Source organism: Falco cherrug, chromosome 5 (genome assembly GCF_023634085.1).
Source record: "Falco cherrug isolate bFalChe1 chromosome 5, bFalChe1.pri, whole genome shotgun sequence".
Lineage (NCBI taxonomy): Eukaryota > Metazoa > Chordata > Aves > Falconiformes > Falconidae > Falco > Falco cherrug.
This window is the reverse complement of record NC_073701.1, coordinates 47,257,865-47,284,368: the sequence shown is the minus strand read 5'-3', so window position 1 is coordinate 47,284,368 and position 26,504 is coordinate 47,257,865. Positions and strand designations below refer to the sequence as shown.

The following is a 26,504-nucleotide window of genomic DNA, read 5'->3' as shown; positions in this document are numbered from 1 at the left end:
CAGTTTTGCATTAGTTTTTAATTACTGAGGTACACAGAGGTGCAACTCTAGGGCTAATGAAAGGCAGTTCAAAACAAACAAATCTGTTTTGTCTTAATACCCCTTCATCTTGTTCTTCATCTCCATGCTGTACTTGGCTATTCAGTGTCATTGCTACCATGCCAGCATTGCAGAATCTGAGCACACTCGTGCTTCCAGACCACACAGGTAATGATGTTGTTTGGTATCAGTTTGCAGAATTACACTTGCTTGAGAATAATTTTCAATGTAACAAGTAGGTTTTTTAAAGGAATGTTGGGACAACTTCTCTGGAACAATCACTCTGAAGTCTTCATTCATACTCTGAAGAGGGAATGTGATGATACTGACTAATGAAGTGGCAGTGGTCAGGAATATAAACCTATACAAAATTTGACCCCTCATCAATGAAAAGTAATGAAAAAAAAGATGATAAAAATTACCTGGCAAGCAATGCTAAATGGCCAGCACTAAACCAAATGTGCATTTCTGTTTACTTTGTGGTTTTCATGATATATGAGGTTTTTTAATTAACTCTCTCCCAAAACAACTTCTCAGTCATTTCCTTTTTTTATATATAATAATATATATAATTTATAGAATATAAATATAATAATTTTATGCTAGCAAGCTTTTATTTCTATCAGATCACCAGAAGTATGTCATCCCAGCTACCGGAAATAATCTACTGTAATGATTCCAGGAGGATCTGGGGTTCCTCAAGCACTCTGCACCTTGTAGGGTGAGGTCTGAAGGTCACTGCTTCATCACAGACATTTACCTTGCTTATTGCAAATCCAAAGACTTCTTCAAAATAAGCAGGCTGACTTATAAGGAGCAAATAGAAGGTCCAGCTTCTGCAAAAGTTTGCCACAATGATTGCGTAGACTGGCATTGAAGTGAAAAATCTCTTCCAGGGAGTACTAAATTTCTAGGAAAAAAAAAACCAAACCAAAAGCGAGTAGGCAGAGGCAGAATAAACAATGAGACAGTACACGGCACCCAATTTACACTGAAAATCACTTATAATGCAAATAAAAGATATCTCCTGGATTAGTAGCAAAAGACAGGTAGAGAAACTTCCCTAGAATCTGTAGGATTTTTGAGGTGACTACTATTATAATACTACTATTGTCCTGTTTACTGAAATTACACAAGGTCTTCTGGAATCCTGCTATCGGGATAATAGAATCAATAACAGAATCAACGAAAACTAGAGAAAACCTTGTGTCATTCCCCACTTATTGGCATGATGAAGTTTGAGACATTCGATTGTGAAAAAAAGGTTATCCAAACTCAGAAACATGTGGTGGCACAGCAACAAGCAGCTACCTGCTTCAATCTAATTCATTTCATTCAGCAATAAATGGTAGTGGTAGATATATAATATATAGTGGTAGAGGATTTAATTAATAAATATAATTAATAAATAATAAAAATACTAAGTGGTAGAGGATTTAATTTCTATAACTTGCTTTTGGCATTTCTGTTTTCTATTTATGTTTCAATACTCCATACAGCAGGATTACTTTACTTCAGAGCCCTGTTCACTTATAATGGAACTAAAATCAGAAGCTGAAATATGTAACTATGGCAATATACATTGACATTCTCCTTTTTTACAAAAATGGTCCTTGTGTTCTACAGACAACTGCCTGCCTGTGGTTTTGTGTGAATATATGATGGTGGTACTAATGTTCTCTGCAGTAAAACTACTGTACAGCAAGGGAAAACCATGACCTAGAACGAGTATGTGTGTCTCCAGCCAAGACCTGAGTGCCTTCAGCCATATTTCAGGAGCATGCCCAAAAGGAGAGTCTGGTACTTTACACTTTCAACAAGGCTGATACCCCAAACATGTAGAGGAAAGAGTCTGGAGTTATTTTGTTCCAGAATGTTCAAGAGCAAAAGCCAAGAAGAAAAGTCTATCAAGAAACAGTTTTATTTTTCACCACTAGCAAAAATAAATTACCTAAGGGAACGGAGAGAAGCCTGGTGGAAAAATAGGCTTTAACCTTAAGTTTCCAGGATCTTCCATAATTCTCTTAAAGAAAGGGTGAGAAGTCTTAAAACAAGGAGCTGAGAGGCTGTGAGAATGAGCAGGGCAGAAACCTTGTCCTCAAGCTTTCAGAATTGCAATCATCCTTAGTAAGAGCTCAACAGGCAGCTGGATAATTTAACATCTGCATCCAGTGTCTTGTTTAGCTATTTCCATTAATATTTTTAGAAAAAATACGATAGTTACTCAAGAGAGTAAGCAGGAGAGCAGAGTGTGTGGTTCCCTCTCTCTCCCCACTCCCTTCCCTGCATAGGTTAGTGAGGCCCCATAAGCCGAGAGCTGAAACAGCACTACACGGTTTGCCTGTTGCTGAACTCATCCTGCCCAGCTGCATGAGCCTGATCCTGCAGTTTTCATAAGAGGAAAAGCCCCTAAACATCAACAGAAAATAATTCTGCTGCTTTTATGCAGCCAATAGTATCCATCCAGTTATACGCTCATTCTGTGAAAGTGCTCACAAATTATAATCAGAAAAGCCTTATTTACTTACACTTGCACTAGCTAGGCTGGCTCCTTCTCCGATACTTGTTTCTATATATATCCTTTCTTCACTGGTTATTGTTGGATGTGCAGCAGGGCTCTCATAGGCATGAAGCAGCCAGAACATGTACCAAATAATCCCAAACATTCCTGCAGACGCAGGAAAAACAAAACTCAGTTTTAAAAGCCAATAAAGCCACACTTCAGTATCTGCAGGCCTTGAAGTTTGTTTTGAGAACCAGTTAGACCAAGTCTGCATAGAAAATATGCTCACAGAAGTAAGAAAATATGATAACTAACTCCGTGTAGTGGTAGTGTGTGCCTGCTCGCAAAGCATTTGAGCATTTTGTTACTTGTGTTACAAGATCTGCATGAGGCAGAGAAAAGGCAGAAGGAAAGCTCTATGTAGAATCTGAGGAAGAAAAAAACATGGAACATGGAACATGGAAGTCATAACATGGTTGCAATCTGCATAAAAGAACATTGCAATCAGATTGCAATGGCAAATCTTATGGTGTGTCCTGTGTCTCCAGAGGAAACAGAGAAACCCCTTCTTAACTGGGTTACTGATGCACAAGGCTATGTTTGAGCCAGCTCTGCCCCATCCTGTGTGGGGGAAGCATGAGGCACCACAGATCAGCCGCAAGGCCATACCCATGTGAGGGGACCACTTTGTAAAAGTGGCACTGCTTTACCGAGGGCGGGCAGCATGGGACAGATTTCTCAGTGCAGAAGGTTTCAGAGGCATCTGGTTCCTCACTGGCAGCGTGTGTTGTAGCACTTGGTGTTAGTGTGCACTCCTGGACACTTACCACATGAGTGTTTGTGCTACAGAGCGACCTTGGCAACTGCATCCAGCCCTCTCACTGGGTGACTATGAGCCGTAGCCTGGTCATTACAATTTTAAAACATTTTATAACAGAGGATTACAAAATAAAAGCTCTCAGAAGCTGCAATAAGTAGAGAATAAATTGGAATACCTATCTGCAACCTCTTCATCCACTAAAGCAACTTTGATCCATGCTTGTTATACAGGTTTAACAAAACAACTGGCAGTACCAGTCTAGTCATAGAGATCCTTCATGCTAAGCAACTCACCATAAATATAAAAGACTGATGACCATCCTATATACTGTACCAGCACACCTGCCAGTGGCATGGCAACCACCGCACCTGCATAAGACCCTGAGGAGAAAAAGGATTAATAAAACATATCAGCTATGATAGGCGCAGCCAGCTTGCAGTACAGACAATCCAGACAGGTACTCATGGGGGCAGAGCTGGAGGGACATATCTGGCTGATTGGCACCATGATTTCTTCTGAACATGGGGAATGAGATGGAAGCTCTAAAATTTTGCTTGGGGTGTGTAAGGACTGGCCCTCGCTGGTGTGGGATCACCAGTCTCATTTTGCAGTTAGAAAGGCTCTGCCCTGTAGGCAAATGGGATTTGCAAATCCAAGACTGATGGCAAACCACCATGCAGGCATAAGCTGTTACGTATGCACTTCAGTGGGAAATCCCATCTAACCCCGTGGCATATGAGGTGTACTCTGGAGAAGCTAATGGCCCAAGTTTCAGAAGCCTTCTTGGTGTCCAGAAATCTTGATGGCTAAAGATATGCTGGGAGGCTCTTGTCATGGCTCTCGCCCCATGACCCCACAAGTGCTAGTAGTGGAGGGGGTGTTCAGATTAACCCTGGGTCTGTTTAACCATGTTCATTTAGTTCATATCAGTGGCATGAACAAACAGCTGGAATAAATAGACAAAAGTTGACAGGGAAAAAAAGGATAAAAACGTGGTCTGTGCCAAGGTTTCTGATTGGGAAATATATAATACTGGTGAAACATACTTCCAAGTGACTTGCAGAAAGAGACGAATATTTAAGTGCTTGGAAAGGAATTTCCATTAAGACCTTGGGGAGACTTCTTACAATCCAGATTCTTACAATTTGGTTTCAGTGCGGTGCCAGTGGCTTCACATGTGAGAAGTGTTCGTTTAAATTATTCTAGGAAATGAGATACTTGTGTTTTTGAGAGTAGTACATACTTTGTTAGTGCACATTTGTTAATGCTCTACTCATTAGCAAATACTTCTCTGCAGTGTTTCACAGTGACTCATCTCCCTCATCTCTGTAATTCAGGCAAGAATATAGTCAAGAAGCCAGGAACCTGGTCATCATGGGGTTTCCTAATTCTTCCATTGTTCCTGTGCACCTTTCAAGTACAAGAATCAGCTACCTGTAGCCACTAAAATGGGTGCTGAGCAGCTGCAGCATGGAACTTTCTCTACCCAGTGCTGGGATTTCCAGGAGAGAGCACCGAGGGTGGAGAGGTTTCTCTTTTGGTCTATTGTTCTGAAGAAAATGGAAACACCTAAATAATCAGTAAATGCTGGAGTCATCTGTATTAAAAATAAAAGTCCTATAATATGCAGACCTGGTTTTTTTCTTTTGTTTCACTCCTCCTTTTAACCTTCCTCTTGTATTTTAGTGCTGTATTTTCCCTAGCCTTTCAGTTCTACTGCTGATGGACAAAATGTTTTTTCCTGTCACTTTCACATTTGCAATCGAGTATGTTCTTTTACAGGTATTCATCTTCAGCTGGCTTTACCCCACTACCTGTATTTATTTTCATTGTTTTCTCTTCCACCTGTCCCACTGCTTACTCTTCAAAGTCCTGATATTTCTGATTTATCTTCAGTACTGTTAGACATCCACTTACTGTTCCAATTTCCTAGTAACAAATGGGAATGGGAAGGAATACACCAAATACAGACAGTGAAGGTGTCCTAGCAGATGGGAAATAACAGAGTGAAGTAACGAGCAGTGGCTTTCTCTTCACTCCCAACACAGTGCATTTGAAATCCCAGCAGAACCATTACTGCCCTGTACTCTGTGTATCTGGACTTTTTAGGGTAAAAAAGTAGAGGGAGTACATTTGGATTATGCCTTACCTTCCTTACATTTAGCCGTCTACCCAAATCCAGCCTGGAAATGGTGAGGAAACTAACATTCACTGTTTCCCCTGGAATTAACAGGTAATTAAAGATTGCAGGGTGTATCCAAAAGAGGATGAAGACATCAACTAGGAAAGTATATGAAGAGAGGACAGCTCAAACTAGACATGGGAAAGTGCTGGACAGGTGTGACACTCACAGTGTCTTTTCTGGCAAGAAACTGTGGTAGTACAGTGACCTATGGCAAAAACTGCTACCTGGAGGATGGAATTAAAAGTAGAAAAAACTTCTTTTTTTGTTTTCCTTTTTCCCTTTTCATTAGTGTGGCTGTAAGTAAAAAGAAGATATCTTCCTTCAAGAACAAAGTGTAAAACCTCAGTATTTTCCCTGCTCCGTGCTTCATAACAAGGTTTAAGTCTGTTGCTAGAGGCTAGAAATATTAAAAGAGAATGAGAGAGTTCAGTTTCTCCCATCTTTCTACTGGGTTCCTCTGCTCAAAGTCTTCTGAAATTTCCCACAAGCCATCTTCCAGAAGGCCAGCTGTCAGCATTGGAAAGGGACCCAGAGAAGGGAAGGAAGTACGAGCCTGATCATAATTCAAAACAGAGTGAAGCAGAACAGCTAGTGGCAAGAAGTTACATCACCTCCACTGCAGTATGTTAAGCAGCTAGGCTAAAGCCCTCAAGTCCTTTGAAAATAATGTTTTTAGATGGGTGCTTGTTTAGAAGGGTCAATTCAACATGTATAATAAATGGAATCTCTAAAGATGGAGCACATAAAAAAAAAAAAAAGTAGTTTCTCTCTTGTGACTCCTCTAGACCCATTTTAGTTTACTATGGAAGTAATTCTGAGGGTTGGCTTTAAATGACAAAATGGTGACATATTAAACAAAAAGACTCTCAGGTTCCTGAGCTCAGACTACAAGCCAAATGCAGGGAAGGGCAGAGGGTTTGCACTTCCTTTTTAAATAGTGAAAAGAATAAAATATGTCTAATAGGAATATGTACTTACATAAACCATACGGGCCTATCAACTTACCGCAGAACGATGTGGTGGCCAATCTGCTTCTCTCCAGTGGAGGAGCCCACTTACTCCACATCCCGTGGCAGGCTGGGTAGGTGACACCCTGGCAGACATTTCACACATCATATGATTTGCTTTCACTGCATTCCTACTTCAAGCAGCTGCTGATACTGTCCAACCTGTCCTAGCTGTTTGTCACCATGGAATGATGTAGGAAGGGTTAGGTAAGCCTAAGTAAGGAAGTGCTTTGTTGTTTGGGTTATGAAGATGTTAAACTAATCTGGATAATTACTTTAATGTGTTCTGAGGTTAGAATGTTGTTTAGTACATGCAGTGGATGACGCAAATAAACTAAAATAGCTCAAACTGCAACAGCAGAAACCTAAACTTTTTATTTTCTTTAAGGTAATTTAAAAATGATTAAAAATTGTCATCTAAAAATGAGTAACAAGTAAAACTATAGATTGATCAGAAAACCTGACCAAAAGATCTTATGACTTTTCAGAATGAAATCTCCAAAAACAAATGATGCATGAAAGGACCAGTATGGTGAGTGCTCCTACCTCCACCAGACCTTGCAGAATCCTTACAAACATCACACAGCCATAATGCACTCTTGCTGCAGAAGGGATGAACATGTTTAGTGTAGATGTTAGAAAGATAGCTGCTCCAAATACCCTGTGGAAAAAAGTAACACAAAAGGGAGTATAATTATTACCTACTTTTCCGAAGCAATGCTGTTCTCAGGTGCAGTTGCAGAGGTAATCTCACCTACCACCTTCTCACCAACCCAAATACATGTAAAGCCCTCTCATTGGCAAAAGGGGATAAATCCCCATATGGTCAATACATTTTTTTCTCTGAGTGGAATAGAAGTTTTATACATACTTAAACAAAGATGCTGAACTTTTTTTTTGTATCAGAGGAATAACTGTGGGTGTTGGTACTGGAGGCTAAGCTGTTTACACGAGTCCTGACCTGAGAGAAGCATTCCTGTCTTGGGGAAGAACTTAAATTCTGTTATATCAACAGGGTTTAACTTAAGTTGGGTAAAGTCTGGTTTAAATGCTTCTCTGAACACAGGAATGTGCTGGTTAGTTCCACTTGCTGCTGCTATAACATGTAAGAGCATTGTTTAAGAGCGACTCCTTTCCATCACTTCTCTAAATAACAGCTACATGTCCTTTGTGACTATGGCATAGAAGAGGCATATCTACAAGACAACTTCTGTGAAAAACATGATATAAACATTTTGTTATTCTGCTTTGGAAGAGCGCTTGCTGCAGCCAGGCATAAGTCAGTCACAGCTGTACATGTACCTGGGGCTCAGTGCCTTTGGAAAATCATATGCAGCCTCCCAAATGTTAGCACCCATTAGAGAAACAGGAGCAGAAACCTCTATGTAGTGGTAACGGATCCAAGCAGCATCCCTGAAATTCCAGGCCACTCGGAGGCCCTGGGGTACCACTCAAAGCCATGTCTGCCTCACTCACTGCAGTCTGCAGCAGCTTTTCCCAGCATAGACATGAGCTTTCCTGTGTTTAACTGAAAAGTGGTGCACACTTACTACCCTGAATCAGTACGAAACAACAGTGATGCTAGACCTGAAAGACAACTGGATTGACAGAGCAGTCATTTCAGTATGGCACACACTGCTATTTTGCCAGGCACTGATGCTGTAGCACAAAGGAAAAGTGTCCCTGGATGCCCAGCTCTTGAAAGGACATCTGGGGAGCTCTTTTTAAAACTGAGGCTGCTGCACCATAAAAAACACCACTGGAAACCAAGAAAGAGACTGGGACCAACCAGCTGCACCAGTCGCTGAAATTACTGCCATTAATAGGCACGAGCTGTACTTGATTGAGTAGATTTCACATTATCTTCACATCTGGCTGACTGAAGCCTTAGGTTTCCTTTCTGTGCAACAAATGGGACTCAATAGCTGCATCACACACTCTGAACATCAGGAGTTCATTACTCCAGCCTCTACCGAAGCTGATATACATGAGGATCCCGTCTGAGATCCTGTTACAGCACTGAAAGTATCAGGACTGGCAGTAGGAGTTCTCCACAACTGCCAAGCACCATTTAAATTGAATGGATTACTACTTATCCTCAGTAGTCTACTGTCTTCTTTTGTCTGCAATTCAAAGCAACCACATCTGGCTGCCTGCAGACTGCCTTTGTGTGGGAGATCTTTCATTCTGCAGATAGAAAGTTGCAGCAATTGGTGGCCCTGGGGACGACAGCAGGTAAGATATGGGAGGTCAGCCCAAAGCTGCCCTCAAGGTGATGCCCTGAGAATAAAGTGCCCTGTTTTGTTCAAGGCCCTCAGCTCCTAGCTACACTGATGTTAGCTAGCAGCATGCTGCTGTTTGTGGATTATAATTCATGTTCCTTTTCCAAACTACTCAAATTCAGTGATGTTTAATAAGATTTGATGTGCATGTGGCATTTCAGAAGGATACATTAAGCTTTATTCTCATATCTGAATATTATTAGACAGATATTTGAACAGAAATCATATGATTTGGACAACAGCAGTATTTCTCTCTGCCAAAGCCATACACAGATGTTATTATGCATAGCTGTTTATCATGCTTCACTTCAAAATATTTAGAAACTTTTAAAACCTTTTGTTGTCATTCTTTTCTTCTTTTTTTTTCTCCTTAAATAAAGGTTTCAGTTGTTTACATTTAAGTCTCTTTGAAAACTTATTCAGAAGAAATACATGTCCCTTCATTTTTTTTAATCTGGTCTTATTATTCAAAGTAGGATTAATGGTAGTATTATAGCACAAAGAATCTACAGTCAGAGGTCAACACCATTTTATCTAAATTCTCTACACCTATTGACAAAAACAACAGTGGATGCCTAGACAGCTCATAATCTGAATGACAAGAAAGCACTCAACAGATGAACTCAAAAGCAAAGAGGCTGGGTTGACTGACAGGCAGAAGTGACAAAGAAACGGATTTGTACAGAAAGCAGTCTGAAACTCCAAACTAGAATACAAAGCCTATGGTCATATCTTGACATTTAGGAGACAGCTTTCAAAGCCAAGTAAACATTTAACTGAGAAATAAGTGTTACTTAGCTCTCCGTTATGATCAGTGAAGAAAAGGGTTTTGCACCTTGCTTCCTTGGCCCCTAACAGGAATATCAGGTTTGTTACCGTGATGCTATTGAGTCTCAGGGAACTACGGTAAATTATATAAATTAATAAGCACGTGAAAGAATAAACCATAAGAAAAAGAAAATGTTTAATTATTCAAAAGCTAATTCTGAAGACTGTGTTTCCAATCTCTGCTACTTCATTTAGTGTCAACTTTTAATATGCCTAGGTTGTAAATGTATCATTTATACTGAGTTCGAACCAGTGGCACTCTTCTGCTACTATTTAGAGGTTGAGTAGCGTTTCCACAAAGAGGCACCATCCTTCCAGCAGTTCACTGCCATTTATCCCAAAGAAGTTGGTCTCTACCATAACTAAAAATATCCCAGTTCTTTACAATTCACTCACATTTTCTTCTCTCCTCACTGCCATGATACCCAACCAGATGTCACTCTGGAACCAAAACAGACTTCTTCAGCAAGATTTCTCTGCTGAGTGGGGTGCTGTTACTGAAAACTGGTATCAGGAGGTGCCTTATGTTTCATGTGTCCTTGTCACCACCAAACAATAATGAAATAACATTTAGATGCATGTTTGAGGATAAGCAGCAAGCTAAAGGGATAGTGTCACTAAATGCTTTGTGGACTTGGTAGAATGCAGACCTACACAAAACTGGACAAATGCATAAAGTAAATCACACGGTGTTAAATGGTTTTGGTGCAAAACCATAAAGGACTTCACATTTTCAGCTGTTCTGAGATCTTTCCGAATCCCACATTATTCAGATAATTTTTTGCATTAGAGAAGTGCCTGCAGTGGAGCTGTCCATGTGTGTTCAAGGCTGCACAGTGCTGAGCAGGATTTAAAGGGATGACAAAAGAGTCTGTACCTAAATCTGTAATGTCAGTAATAGGGTAGAATAATACATGTCATTGCCAAAGTGCAGCTGGGGGAAAAGAAAGCATTTGCCTTTTTAGGGGTAGTGGGTTCACAGACTGGCCCCAGATTTGCTCGTTTCTTGCCCTGTGTCTTAGCCAGTAACCCCTCTGAAACGGGAACTTGGCACCACTGGTGAATCTTCCCAAGCTGAAATTGGTTGGGTAAACAAGGAAAAAAGGGAATAGATGGAGTTAGCCAGACCTGTGAATCCTATTAATGCAAACAGAAATTCTTTTTGAGCTCAGCTTTTGGGATATTGTTGTTTCTAAGAAAATTCAACTCCTGAACTGAGTTCTGATAGTCAAATCCATAATGTGACATGGTAGTATAGCATTAGATTGAGCCTGAAACTCTCATGGGGACAGAAATGCAGCTTTCTGTGCATATGCACAACACGTCCCTATGGAAGTACCCCGCTGACAGATTACATTGAGTTACAGTGTAAACGTGGTTGATTTTACTGTTTGCAAGAAATTAAGGAAACAAAAGCCAAACTAATAATATGCTGAATCATTCAGCCAACAGTGTGCACATCTGCCTTTTGAGGTCCTTCTGCTGCAAAAGCTGGTGGCAAGACTAGAAAGGCTGGGGAAATGATTAAGCTTAGCTAATTTGTTTAGTTTACTTGGCAGATGGAAAAATACTCTGCTTAGGCATTTTTGTGAGATACAGAAATTAATAATTGAGGATGCTAGTAGTGTGGAATAAGCAGGGCAAACTGAACGAGTAACTTTCGGTTACAGACAGAGGGGAGTTTGGACTAAGCTTCTGGGCAATTCTATGGGATGAATCTGTCCTGGAGTAATTTCCAGAAGGGCATATAGGTGGGAAGAACACCCAGGCAGTCTTGTAACCCCTATAGCTTTTTGTAGAATGCAGAGAGCGAAGTACATTGATGTGGGGCAAAAAAATATATAACTGGTCTTAAAGACCTTTTCCAATTCTGAAAGTGTTTCTAGGTAAGTCACGCCTTGTTTGCAGAGAATGAAATGAGTACCAACAATCTTTTTTATCTGAAGATCCCAAAAGCCCTTAACATGGATGCCTCATGAGCTCATTCACAACCAGCTCTCTTCAAGACAAACTCCCTCTCTCTTATGGTCATGTTCCAAGTTTTGAAGACTTTCTGAAGTAAAGCCTAACACCAAAGTTACCTTTTGGCAAAATTAGCTACTTTTCTTATTCTTGCTTTCAAAAGCAGTTGAATTTAAAAAAATCAGTCCACAAACACAATGAGCATAGGAGAATCTGTATAAATGCTCAGAGTTCACCAAACAGAGATCATGAAGCTCTATTAGAAGTTCTGGGCAATCTGAATTACAGTCAATACTGTATTCAGCCTTGGCAAGGATATCTGTGTGCATGAGGATGGATTTGTGTCTTCAGAACACAAATAGTTCTGTAATTACCACATGCCCAGCTTCAGTCTACAGGGAATTTTTAAAGGAGAAAGGTCAAATTCTGTTGTAAAATTATTGCTTGGTATTGAGCTAAAAAGCACTAAGGGAACTTCTGAAATGCAAATGCTACAATCCTTTTCTAAAGAATTAGGCATGGTTTCCTAACACTCTCCAGAAAGCATTATTGTTTAGAGAAGAAATGTGGAGATATTTGAGATGAACAAGCTAAATTTCAAGAATCAGCAATAGACCCATAACAAAAATCTAGTCCCATTGTTGGTTACAGACGTAAATACAGCACATTGAGTTACAGATGTGTATTCCTGAAACACATTAATTCACTATTTTGGTAATCATTTAAACAATGTAAAACAGTCATCAGGCTGTAAAGCTTAATTCTTTTGATTACTGTTTTCTTACCTGTTAGCAGCCAATTTGTTTGAGATGAACCCTCCTGGAATTTGTGTCACAATGTAACCCCAGAAAAAAGAGCCATGAATGAGTCCCACCGTCTCTGGATCCCAGTTGAATTGGGCTTTCTGTAAAGGAGACAGAAAAAAATACTGGAAGATGAAGCACTCATTGTAAGACAACCACTGTTTGGAAGTCACACAGAAGTCATCCCATCCTCCAAATCAAGGCAGCCTCTTCATGTTGGCTGGTAGGTGTTCCTAAGCTTGAAATCCCCCAGTTAAGACAAAAGGATGTCAGATTCTCATGTGAGATTATTGCCTTTGCTCTTAGCTCTCTGTTGGATGGATAGGAGGGGGAAAGGTTTCAGCCAGAAGGCAGCTAATGCTGGACCTTCAACTTTGCCGGTTTGTCACTGCTTCCCCATGGGCTGCTTAGTCCCGAAACCTTTGTTTCCAAGCTTGCTCGTTGTTATAACAGTGACCTGATGCTTTTCAATGGACATATCCATTTCCCTAAGATTATCAAGGTCCTTTGGGTTCACCAGCTTCCTGGTCAGGCTTATCCATAGTTCTTGACAGGGCCAAACACTGACCATCCACCATCTGCATTAAGTGGCATGGGAGCAGAAAAGGGGGGGCATGGAAGTGTCGAGGAGGGCTAACAGCTGAAGACAAAGCAATCAAGAAATAAAACTGGGTAACACTAGCTAGCTGACTAGTTTATCTTTTATTAAAAGTGGTGCCAGTTGTAGCGCTGGATTTTGATACAGAAGGCCAGCCACAGGCTGGTCATAGGTAATTCCTACCCAAAAACTCTGCAGCCAAGAGAAATGCTTTCACCATATACCTCATCCTTGCATACCAAGCAGTTTCAATCTTCTCAAGGCTTGTCCTGAACAATTTCTGTTCCCCAATGACCCTGTTTGACATACCTTGTTCAGAAGGATAGCCAAAGCCCAGGGCAAAACACAGAGGAAGTGAAGAAAAGAAAGGTGGATCCCAGGTGCCCCTCCTGCCCTCCATTCTGGGAGGTCAGACAGAACTTGACTCGGTATAAACCGCTATTGTAAGGTCAGTGTCAACTTATTCTCCTTGAACCCTCAGTTTAGAAGAACTGCTTTGGAGCAAAGAGAAAACACGATATTTTGCCTCATTATGATTTTTATGCAATCACACAGCAGGGAAAGGTGGCTAAGCATCATGTGAGGAAGCAGCATAGATATCTTTTAGATTCTGAATTAAAACTATCACTAATACACTACAGAAAAATGAAAACTAGAATGATAAACCTTAACATCTCTCTTTTCTGTATTACTTTCTGTGAACCAGTTTTCCCCATGAGGTTCCCACCCCCCACCCCCCTCCCAAACAAGCAAACTAAAAAACAGCTCATCATTTGACCTGCAGGGAGAAAGATGGCGTTAATTAGCCAGACATTTACATCAATATACATTCTGACAAGAGAGCCACTTACCTGTGCTGAGTTACATTGCTGTTTTAAATACTTAATATTCTACTAGTGATTTCCAGCTTAGTTTCTAGGTACTGTTAATGTCTGAAGGCAGAAACATCATGAGAAATGGAAAAAGTTCCTGTATCAGCAGGTGCTCATGCCCTAACAGAATAATTTACGATTCATGAGAGGAATTTGTTCAAATTTTCTCAAACTACCTCTTCTGAGCTTCCCAGCCTATGCAGGCACATCCTTTCTCTTGCTCCAGGGGGAAGTATAGAACCAGGAAGTCCAAGCAGGACCACAGGGAGCAGGAATTAGACTAAATAAATACAGATTCAGCAGCAAGTCTAAGCAGCAGGAGCTGGTCAGAGGAGACTGCAGGTGAAGAACAACTAGAATCATAGAATCGTAGAACACCAGGTTGGAAGGGACCTTCAAGGATCATGTGGTCCAAACTTTCTGGCAAAAGCATGGTCTAAACAAGATGGCCCAGCACCCTTTCCAGCTGAATCTTAAGTGTCCAATGTTGGGGAATCCATTGCTCCCTCGGGAGATTATTCCAATGGTTGGTTGTTCTCATTGTGAAAAATTTTCCTCTTGTGTCCAACCAGAATCTCCTCAGGAGTAACTCATACCCATTACCCCTAGTCTTTTCCATGTGACTACTTGTAAAAGGGGACTCTCCATCTTCTTTGTAGCCACCCTTTAAATACTGGAACATGGTGATAAGGTCTCCCCTAAGCCTTCTTTTCTCAAGGCTGAACAAACCCAGTTGTCTTAGCCTTTCCTCATATGGCAGACTTCCTATCCTTTGATCACCTTTGTGCCCCTTCTCTGGACCCTCTCCAGCCTGTCCACATCATTTTTGTACAGCAGGGACCAAAACTGAACACAGTGTTCAGGTGTGGCCTGACAAGCACTGAGTGGAGCGGCATGCTGACTATCTCTGATGATGATGATGCAACCCAGCATGCTGTTAGCTTTACCACAGCAGCAAACTGATCACTCATTGTTGTCCACCAGGACCCCCAGGTCCCTTTTCACAGATCTGCTCCCCACTAGGAAACTCTTCATTCACTTTGGTAAATCTTTCTGGAGTTTATTGAGTCTGATTAGAAACACTCTGCTTGATAGCTAGGAAGGCAAGAGAAAAACACTGAAGGACTGGCCATGACATAATGTAGAAAGGGAAGGAAGATTTATTTAATCCCCAGGCCTAGAATCATAAGCCTCGCCTCTGGTCTTTGCAGATCAATAGCTCCTATGACCATGAGTCATGCAGGCAGGCATACTTTTAGCTTTGGAAATTTGCTACAGACACTTTCTGCACTTCTTTGTACTAAAAGTTAAAATATCTGGGGGAAAAGCTGACAAATAATTGCACTGCTTTTCATTCATCTCTAGAAACATGACAGATGACAGAAGTATCTGCCTCTTTGGGAGATGTGTTTTGTTTTAGGTAATGTGTTGACAAACCAAGGGTACCCATAGGCTGGGGGAAGACTCCATTCCCTGGGAGGATCTGATGATACTTTGTCCTTCTGTAATGGCTTTTCTCCTAGACCTCAGCACATGGGGAGTCATCAGGTAAGAGTCAATATTCATGTGAATAATTTATTAGGACAAAAACATCCAAAAATAAGTCAACAAGTAGAGGAAATGTAAAGCTTCAAGTTCATATAATCCATAAAAGGCCTAATGATAGCAGAGCCATGTACCAAGGCAGGACTGGGGAAACTAAGTACGCATTGAACCTGCAGTTCCTTGGGTGCATTGTTAAAGGTTTGTAGGCAACAGCTGTGAACCACATGCTATCTACCGCAAACTGGAAAATAGCTTGGTACCTCGCTGAGTACCTCTAGACAGCAGTCCGCATTGCCAATAAACTGTAAAAACCTGTTGCCTTATTGCCAGTGACTGCTCTAAGTTCTTGAAAGTCATCTACTGACCTGAATAGAGTGCATGCAGCACTACATACAGCAATTAGTAATTCCTTCTGCAGCAGCATCAGAGCGCACTTCCCTGAGAGAGAGTAAATAGTAAAAGCTTCTGCCACAGAAAAAAAATCCGTCTGCAACTGAAATGTCAGGGACCTGATAGATACACAAGCCAATTCAGTTCTCATTTCTGCTGCTTACAACCTTTACAACATTGCAAATCCTCAGTTCTTACATATTTTTAATGTGACTTTGACACCTAATTAGGAATTAAGCACCTACACATCTATGTGGATAGAGACTCACGTGTCTCTCTCCCTCAGTTTTTGATCTATGTATATATATGTATACTCAGTACTTTGATATGTCACACTTTGATGATTTTGCAATGGGGTCTGCTCAGAAAAGTGAAAGGAAGATGTTTTCTTACCTGCAGCTCTGGTTTTCCATTAATATAAATAGTGTTATTGTTCACCATTTCCACAATGGCAACGCCCAGGTTGCACCTAATTCCAAAGGAGATGCAAAAGCCCAGACCACTCATTATGGCAATGATGTAGCGTTTGGGCAGCCCACAGCAGTAGCAGTCGCACGGTGCTGGCTTGTGGGTGCTTGCCTGCACAGGCCGCCCCTCTTCCGTTAGCTCAATGTGATCTTCCTCTATGTTGGTGCCGTCAATTTTCCTAAATGGATGAAGAAAGAGAAAATGAAAATGCCTTATTGCCTCAGTAAAATTTTCTGCAATGTAGATGGCCAGTTACATGCTCCAATCAGCTGCTAAATCATCTCCGTGCAAGGCATTTGTCTCTTTCTGATACGATGAGTTAATGCTGGGCAGGCTTTGAAAGGTTGGCATAGACTACACGTTTTCATGAATGACCTCTGGAATTTATAAATCTGAGCCACCTAGCTGGACAGCTAGCTGGAAAAATGTTCACAGGCTATTCACAAGCATAACTGTGAGAGGTAAATTGAGCTCTGTTGTGATAAATTCTGCTGGTTGTTAGGAAAAAATATATATAAAGGAATTAAGCATAACTTCTAATTAGATCCACTAAGCAGAGCTGATGGAGGTTTCAAGAAAAGGGTAAATACAGCACAAAACATGGTTTTGCTCAGCCCAAAACTCCCTATGAATTTGTTTTCACCTGTGAGACAAAAATCAGGGCTATACTGAAGAGAAGAAAAGGCTCCGGCATCAGAGTCCCTATTTAAGATGTAAAAGGTCCAGGGCCAGACCTTCTCTGCCTGAAGGGATTTGAGGCCACATGTCCCCTCTTCTCTGAAACATCCTCTCACCACAAGGTCATTGCAAAGTGAACCCCTGCAACTCCTATTGTTGAATTCATTGCCAATGAGAACTGAAGGAAGACAGCGACTTTCTGGGCTGCCGATTCACCCCTCCTCAGCAGTAAAGGCTGGGATCAAATTTGGTGTGGCACTGCAGTGCAGCTGGGAGGAACCGATAGAGGCGTCAGAGATGTGGGCTCTCCCATTTACTCGGGGTAGGAGCAAATGCTGCCCAGCTGTTTCAGCCTGCAAGAGGTTGCCCAACTAACAGAGGAGTGCAGCTCCTCTGGCTTTGTGTATCCAGCCTTTCTTTTTCCTACAAGCACGCCAGCTCAAAGATTCATAATAAAAAAAATTACACTCCCATGTAATTTGGAATTGCATGATAGTGCAATTAAAAATGAATATGGTCTCCCAGTGTGATTGTTACTACTAATATACCATGGTGCAGGACCAGGGAATGTCTCTGGTAGAAAAGGTGAGGTGAGAAAGAGCTGAATACACATCCCTGGACTGCAGTTAATGCTCCCTTTCCTAACATTAACTTCCCATGCATTTGTTTTAAATGCTGAATATGGGTTTTCTGACATGCTGAAATGCTTAGCTGTGAATACACAACTAGCCCACTGAATCCACGAGCTTAAGGTAAAGAGTTTACTAAGGGGGGGCCTCGACCAGCAGCTACATTACGAAGCCTTTCAGTTTTGGCATTGCTCTGAATCAGTAAACTCAGGATCCAGCTCCTTTTGTGTCTGCCAAGGAGTTACTCTCAGTACTGTGAAAATGTTAACAGTTACTTAATCTAAAGGAAGCCCAGCTTGCCACATAAAATGATGAAATTATTTCATTCACTCTTTTCTGATAAGGAGTAACTTATTTCCTTCTTCCACACCTGGCTGAGTGTATTTGAAATCTAATGCACTTTGGTTTCCATATACAAATCAGCTATAAAGAAACATTGTCAGAGCATACATGGATGAACTACACCTGGGCGATCTACACAGTAGCTGGTTGGCTCTTTGGGGAGCGTAGTACTGGTTTAATCACAGCTTTCTCCAGTTGCTGTAAGTCTAATATACTACCCATAGTCTAATACATAGTACTCTATACTAAAGCTCTTGCAAACGTAGGTGGTAAGTATGGCTTCCTGGGGTGCTTCCTGTGGACTTAAATTTATCTTTCCAATATGAAGTTTTGCTTTAAAATCTCAGCATGTCTAGGCTTTAGGGCTATAGGTCAACCGGTGCATCATTTACTGTATTATTCCTGTTTACATAATATCATAAAATGATTACTTCAGCCTTAGTCTTAGCAAAAAGAGAAAAAGCATGCTACAGTCTATCATCTGACATTTCCAAGAAACACTAGAATCAGAGTGTTTTGTGCCAGAAGGGAACTCCTCAGATTATTTGACTTAATCCCCTGCTCAAAGCAGTGCTAACTGCAAGGTTAGATCATTAGCTCACTGTCAGGCTGGAGGGAAGACTTTGCATCAAACTGGGTAACGCAGGACATGGGGTATTGCTGTGGTGTTATTGAAGGTGATTGAGGTCTTTCGATTCCCTGGCAGGGAAACAGCGTTTGTTAGTGAAATGAAAGCACCAAGAGTAACGCAGTCAAGCACTTTAAAAAGGAGACACCATATATTCCGTGCTCTGTGGGCTAATGTGGGTAGGTGTAAAACTGAATAAAATATCAAAAATAAAAGCCTCAGGAAGTGAAAAGACAATGGAATAATTGTTTTTTTAGAACCGCTGTCTTCTCAAAAGAGTTATTAACAAACCAAAAGAAGTAATTTAATTGTCTTCCCTAACATAATCTAAGATATTGATTGAATTAAATCAAAGCACAATTTGTCAAATTTTTGTACTTTTACCAGGCTCTCTATTTATAAGAGAGACATTAGACTGTAATTGGTACATTATTATGGCAGCTGGCCAAGATTAGACACATCATGCAAAGCCAAAACAACTGTTGTGATCTGGAAATTTTTAGCGGGCTGTCAATTCATATAGTCATGGAAATATCCTTCTGCTCCATACTCACTGTAAAAAGCAGTGAGCGAGGACTAGCACTATGGGCCAGCGGTGCCTCTGCAAAGAAATTAATTGTTTTGCTATTATATTCAACTAGTCATTAACGGAAGAATGTTGACGACTGATCCATGACCCCAAATCCCCACAAGTGTATTTCATGCCCCCAGAGATTAATGCTAACCCCTCTGTAGAAGATTTCTCTTTAAGAAATCTATTTTGCAACAGCAGTCCAAAAATGGAGCCAGGATGAAGCACTAGCAGAGCAGATATTAACACGGACAGTGTCTGACCAAGTCTTTTGGCTTTATTTTATTGAACAGGTATATAATGAAGGTATGGCAACTCCATGAAAAGATGAGAAATACATCTTCCAATTGATCAATATATTCTGGTAGTGCTACTGAAAATTTCCACTTGTACACCAATGATTTAGAAGAAAACTGCTTCAGAGCCAGTGCGCTCTAATTATCTAATTCATGGAGGAGAGCATTTTGCTGCCTGATAAATGTTTAGTCCTTACATCAATCTGTTTGCTTTTTTCAGCAAACATACAACCCTTGGCAAGTAAGAAGAGCTAAGCTATTTGAAGATATCTATATCCATGTTCTGTGCCCAAATGTCATAATAACAGTATAAAAAATTTCTCTTCTTTATTGAATGACTACTGTGTCATATACAGAATTTTGGAAGAATGAAATAAATTTTAAAAATTCCTATTAGTAAAAACCCTAGAACACATATAAATCATCAATCTATATTTATGGGATTTTAGCACAGGAATTAGTTATTTCTTCAAAGCATAATGTAGGTGGACTAGAATAATAGCATGTCATTTAATTTGATTAAAAACACATAGATACTACAGTAACAGGCAAATGTAAATATTTGATGTGTTAAAACACATTCTAGGATGACTTTTACCACATATTACAGTCTTTCACAGGTGGCTGCAGCACAATCATACACAATTTTCAAATCTCACACCTACAAATCCAGCATCAGTCATCACATACAACAGATTACTGATGATCCTGGCATAACTTCAGAAACCTACACACTGACTTTTGAAAAGTATCATTTATCTGAAGGTGGATACAATCTTCTGAGATCTAGTTAACTCTCTAGGCATTTGCCCAAGTGACAATTTTCCATACCAAATCCTGCAATCGATGCTTTGGTACAAAACCCCAGTATACATAGGGATTTGTAAGTCACTCAATGCATGGGATCTCTCTGGCTGGTTTCTGCATGGTATTTGCCTGAAACTCACATCGTGTCTCAAAAATACACACCGTGGGACTGAAAATTTTTGCAGGGCGGCCTCGCAGTTTCTCCTCAGCCTCAATACGCTGGAGGGATGCCCCTTGGGTGCCGCAGCACAGCACTGCACATGTGCACTGTGCCCTTGCACTGGGGGCCTCACACAGCTCTCAAACCAGCTGAGTCTGGACACGTGTTCGCAGTGCTGCATGGTCTGTGGTGCACTAAACTCTCTGTGCTTGTGCACAAAGGAAAAATCTGAGAGGGCTAAGTCTACAATCCAGTACAGGCAGAGGAGCCCTGTCCAATGCAAGGGTATATCACTCAGCTTCAAGGTCCAAGTTTGTTAAACAATTTAGACTGTCTAATTCATCAAGGGACATCTGCAGCAGCCAGAGCTACACCTACCAGAGCCCAGACTACATACAGCAGCTGTGTGACATAGCCCGTACGACTTTTCACGTTGTGATATTACGGAGTTGTGAACCCACTTAGTCACTTCCGACTTCATCAGTAAGATAGGCGTCTTGGACCAGCTAACAGCAACCGCTGAAATCCTGAGAGTAGACAGAGCCTGAGATTTTACTTGAATCTCATTAATTCATGTATTCACAAAGTTCATGAATTTTTCTTACACTAAATAGTAAAAGTGTGCCTGCCAAAAAGCTCTGCAGGAAAACTTTCTTTTCTGAGAAGCATAAGGCTTGCAGAGCCCCAGCTCTGACACCCATTCACCCAGGCCTTGAAGCTTCTAAATTTGCTGTTGTTGTTGTTGTTGTTGCCCCACTGCATTAATCAAGAACAAACCCAGTTTTGCATCAAAAACTATTTTGTACAAAACATCTAAAACATATTCTAATATCTCACAAATGAAACAGCTGGCAACAGCCTAAAGAAAGGACACCTCTGGGGTCTCGCCAGTTCAGCCCCCCTTGCCTCCCTTCCAGGATCCAGCCATTCTAAAGTAACCTCCTGTGGGGAGAGCCTTGCTTTGCAGCACTCACAAAATAATCTGAGGTTGCTACACATCTGTGAGGCGGCAGTAAGTTGTTTTATGGTGCTTTAGCATAAACAAGTTTGAACTTGTCTGTGGACAAGCGCTATGGAGCCGCTGGTATCTGACAGTTGGTCTTGCCAGACACTGGCTTCTGGATCTGCTCTATTGTTTGCAAGAGAGAGGAAATGTGTAGGAAGGCATAGACTCATCATATATACCAAAGCTAAAAAGTATTTTTCTACCCACTTTGCTAGTTTTAATCCCACATCAACACATGGCAGTCAGTGAAATCACAGATGGAGACCTAATCAAGAATGCATATTAATATAATTAATCATCTGTTGAACATGAGAAAATAAACCAAATTCTTTGCTGATTTACACCACATTAAAACCAATTGGGTTCTTGAATGAAGAGCAAACTCAAGGTTGCAGCTGGCATGTACATGTATGTACCATCATGTAAAAACAGAAGCATATGCTCTCCTTTGTAGGCTAAGCTGTAGAGAATGAACTTCAAGTAAAAAACACGCACATTCCATTCCTTACAGAAACCTTCAAATATGACTACATATTTTCTAAGAGTCTGCTCAACTTGCAGCAATTCTTACTTAGATCTGACTGCAAGGATAGTAAAAACACTTTGTTGTTTGGATTATTTCCTCCACTGGCTAGTACACTGGTATACATATGTTTAAAACAGAAAATAATTAAGTCCAGCAAACTTTCTTGTATCTCAACTCAGATTTGGTTTCCTTTGATTCAGTAGCAATGTTGCTGAAGTTGGATGCCAGTACTATCAACTGTGTACGAAGGAGCCTGACACCCCTGACACATGACTACAAGAGGAGAGTAATCTGGATAATTTAAAGCTTGCATACCATTTTGACATAGCAAACCCAGTGTACTGCCGCATCAGAAACTCACTGAATACAAACTCTACAAGTGTTTGGTCAAATTGGCCAGCAGAGCCAACAGCAAAGAGAATTTATGACTGAAAAAATGATTTAACTTGATGTTTTAAAATTAAAATTGAATCCTTGGAATTACTGTAGAGTATCTTTAAAGTAAAAAAAAAAGCAAAATGTCAAACTTCATCTATAACACTGTAAATCATGAAAGGTTAACTTGAAATTGTGTGGAAAACAAATAATCTGTTCACATGGTACAGAAACAGTGTGACTGACAATCTATCAGTGCATATTAGTAACTTCTTTAAAAGTGTATGTGCTTATTTTCTTGCATATACATGCTGTAGCATAGTACATGTATGTGCTTATTTTCTTGCATATACATGCTGTAGTATAGTACATGTAAATTATCATACATTTTCTTGTGATCAAATGCATGTTTAGATGTTCCAAGAGCTGGATCTTAACTCAAAATAGCATTCCCAAAAGAAGGTAAAGGTATGGGTATAAAAGCAAATACAATTCTGTTGCTAAAAATACATTCAGTTAAAACGCTGGCCTGATCCATACAAAGATTTAACACACTTAACATCAAGCACACAAGAAATGCCACTGAATCCTCTGGCTCACATCTATTGATTGCACAAATACATTTTGTCAGTGGCCACTACGAATAGAAATAACCTTCCATTTAAATGAGAAATCTCTTTCCCTTTATGAAACTGGTGATTTGTTACATTATATTTTCATTTATAAAATAGTAAAAATATTTCAATGTTTTGTTTCATAAACCGTTGGTTAAGATAAAAATCTTTAATTCTTTTTTCCTTTTTTATAGCAAACAGCTGCTTCTCCTTTTTCTCTTTCTAATTTGTTAGTCTCAGTAAACACACGCATACGCATCCCTACTTAATACATTTTCTTCTACTGATTTGGAACAAGTTTTTCAAAAAAGCCCCTGTAATTTAGGGTTGTTAAGTCTAATTTCAAGAGGCATCATTTTGGGAGTGTTAATTCCCATTAAATCATCAGTTTTTCTCATGCAAGCTAAACCACAAAATTATTTCCATTTAATTATTTAGAAGTTTTTTAATTAAAACACTTTTTCATGCTCTTTGTAATATTAGAATGCTATTTTATAACTCATTTTCATGTTTGGTTTTTTGTTTAATATAAATATTCTATCATCTATAGTCACATGCTGTTGTAACAGTGCTCCTTTTACATCTTCTGTCTTGCAGCAAGATAGCTCTTACTATCTGAACTCAGCAATTTTGCAACTCTCTATTCTGTTTTATGTTTATACATTTTTCTATATTTCATTTCTCTTTAATAAATTGAATGAATGGACCTGTCTGGGAATGTTCTGTTGAATTTTACCTTCTCAGATTCCCCAGTGAGTCACTAACGGTGTTCTTCACCTCTTCCTTTCCTGGGTTAAAAAATCTTTCCTTCAGTGAACTGAACCCTTTGAAAGGCATTTTGTCTTTCTTCTTCAGTAAATCCCTTATGTTAACAAGCATTTGCTTCTGCTGTCATATTTCCCGACACCAGACTCAGAAGCCTCTGCCAGTCCCTTCGGTGACCTCCACAATAACAACCAGTTGCTCAAGAAAGAAGCGTGGAAGAGAAAAAAAAATAAAAATCAAAACAGATCTTCCAAAGCCAGAAAGTCAGTCGGGAAGAACTCTGGAGCAAAACCCCCTCCGAAGCTCTCAGGGACTCGGCGGTGCACTTGCAGCAGCTCTGCCGTGCATCTGTGCAGGCTTGGGTACCAGCCGGGGCAGCTAGTCGGGATGCTGCAGCTGGCAGCCCGGAGGTGCTGCCGGGGGCCGGTGTCCCTGGGCAGGATGCGGCTGCCTGCTCCACAGGCAGACCTCAGGCTGCCTCGCTGGGGCTCATCCTCAGTGCCCGCCTGCCTGCCTCCCTCCCTCCCCTGCCTCTTTCACACCGAGATCCTGTGCAAGGTGGTGCTATAGTAACGGACACAATACCTGTCCCTCAAGCCACTCCAGTTCACTAATAGGACCTCATCTATAGCAAGGGCGAGAAGTTTATTAAACATTTATGAATACTTTCTGCAGGGAGGGAATTGGTGCAAGCTACATTTCACGTACACTGTGTACCCCTCGCCGAGACGAGCACCCCTACCCCAATGCACCTGCTGGTTTGAACCCAAAGCCACCCTCCCCAGCATGGTCATTTATTATTGATGTTCCTGGGCCCTTGGGCAGACAGAGGCAGAGGTGCGTTGGTGCAATGCTGTTTGAATAAGCAAAGAAAGACCAGCTATAAATTAAATGCATTGCATTTTTGAACTACAAAGTAGCTGAAAGAGGTGAACAAGTCCAACTCTATGAGACTTCATGATGACATTACACTTTTCCCAGCATGGCAGAAAGCACTTAATAAAAACACTTGTGGAAACAGAGCCCAACAGTAGACTCGTCACGCCTGCACATTGGCTGGAGTCAGATGAAGAAATTCTGCTTTTGGCAAGGACTCTGTTACTGGATTTGGGCTATGGATGACAAGGAAAAGAAAAAGATGCCCCATTTAATATTGATTTTGGGCTCCTGTCAGCTGTTCCCTGGGTGGAAGGGAACATAGAGACTTTCCAGGTTGTTAGAAAAATGGAGAGCTTTGCATTTGCCACATTCCCCTTGCTCTCCCAAAGAAAGTTAAATTAAGAGCCTGTCAGTGCCATCAAGCCACCAGCAAAAGAACTGGTTTCCCCTGGAAGCCCCTGGCTGAAAATCGCCATGTGAAAGGCAGGTGGACAGGCAGCTGCCCCCCAGGAACCCTGGCTCCCACCCTGCCACCAGCCGCCTGGTGCCCCCGAGCAAGCTGCTGCAGCTCTGCTCCCTCCCTCCTGCCCTATACCTGTCGTTATCCTTCCGATAAGGATACATAGCGGCCATGCTTTTCCCCCTAACTTCTGTTCAGGGCTTGGTCTACCCAGGCCCTACAGAGAGAGAAAAGGAAAAAGAAAGAAAGTGATTTGTCCAGAGAAACTACCCATCTGAGTTGTTTCTACTTGCAGACTCCTCATTTGGGTGTTTGAACCAAGTGTGTAGGGTGGAGTGGGATGTAAATCTGGGCCGAAGCAGGGCAAGGACTACCCGCCCTTCCATTCCTCCCCTGGCTTCTTGCATGGGCCACCAGTCTCTGGGTTTTAGATGCCTCCATAATACACATACCAAATGTCTGGATTGTCCCAGCTCCACTATGAAGAAGGGAATACTGGAAAAAAACACCTCCTCACAGTTAGGTGAGGCAGACAAGCAGCCTGCATTGAAATCCTTCATTCCTAGTATAAACACAAAGAGAGAGCAGGGAGAGAAGAGAAAAAGCAGTACTTTGGAGCTGAGCAAGTTTTGCTTGGCTGGAGCCTCTGTTGTTCCAGTTTCTTTCACTCTGAATAATTCATGTGCGGCAGGACTGCGTTGGAAATCTCCAGACTCAGCGCAGCTACCTGGCACCTTTATCCTAGCAGACAGTCCCCTCATAGCAAGCCCTGAGTGCAACCGAGGTGGTGGGGCTGGCCAGCTCCCAGCACTACCCGCCCACGTGCCTGTAGCAGGGCTTCTCTGGGCCTATTTCTGGCTGGCTGGGTTGAACAGCAACCGCTCTCACCGCCAGCTCAAGGAGTGCCTTCTACACCCGCCCTGCAGCATGTCTTGCTGCCCTGGGAGCAGCTGCACCTCATCGTCCTCACACTGCTCAGGCTTGAATCTGTCCACCTCCACAGCTGAGCAAGAGGAAGAAATTCCTCCTGATTTCTCCCTCCATACCCCTGGCCCCGGCGCACCCTGGCCCACCAGGCATGCCAGCAGCTCAGGCAGCAAAGTCACCACTATGGAGAGGAGCACAGACCCATGCAACCACATGCATTAAAACAGGGTCTCCAGTTATCAGAGTGCACACAAAAAATGAACCCTAGCAGGCTAACTGCCAGGCATCAGAGGTATGAAATTTTTTTAGGGGTATATACATGTAGAAATATGTAATTAAATTGTCTTCCATTTAAACAAACATGTATTTGCTAGTATTTGGTATAGTTTCCTGAATGCTCTTCAGGTAGCTGAACACCTGAAACCATGTAATAGCCCAGCTCCAAACTGGAAATGGTGCAAATTCCAGTGCACAGATTTCACCTTGGAAGACTGAGGCTCAGGTTGGAAAGCGGTGCTCAAAGCCTGTATCTCTCAGCA

General features: G+C 41.3%; 1 protein-coding gene across 1 annotated transcript in view; it reads right to left on the bottom strand.

Annotated features, from left to right (window-relative positions):
• SLC17A8 (solute carrier family 17 member 8) overlaps positions 1 to 25,876 on the bottom strand; it is a 36,861-nt gene extending 10,985 nt beyond the window's left edge. Inside the window, exons 1-8 of the mRNA XM_005444042.4 lie at positions 23,671 to 25,876; positions 16,228 to 16,480; positions 12,412 to 12,530; positions 7,101 to 7,215; positions 6,553 to 6,640; positions 3,656 to 3,742; positions 2,568 to 2,707; positions 800 to 949 (exon numbers count right to left, since the gene is read on the bottom strand). Of these exons, the coding sequence (XP_005444099.3) occupies positions 800 to 949; positions 2,568 to 2,707; positions 3,656 to 3,742; positions 6,553 to 6,640; positions 7,101 to 7,215; positions 12,412 to 12,530; positions 16,228 to 16,480; positions 23,671 to 23,813 (1,095 nt within the window). The 5' untranslated portion in view covers positions 23,814 to 25,876. The remainder of the gene's footprint in view (positions 1 to 799; positions 950 to 2,567; positions 2,708 to 3,655; positions 3,743 to 6,552; positions 6,641 to 7,100; positions 7,216 to 12,411; positions 12,531 to 16,227; positions 16,481 to 23,670) is intronic.
• Positions 25,877 to 26,504: the final 628 nt, after the last annotated feature.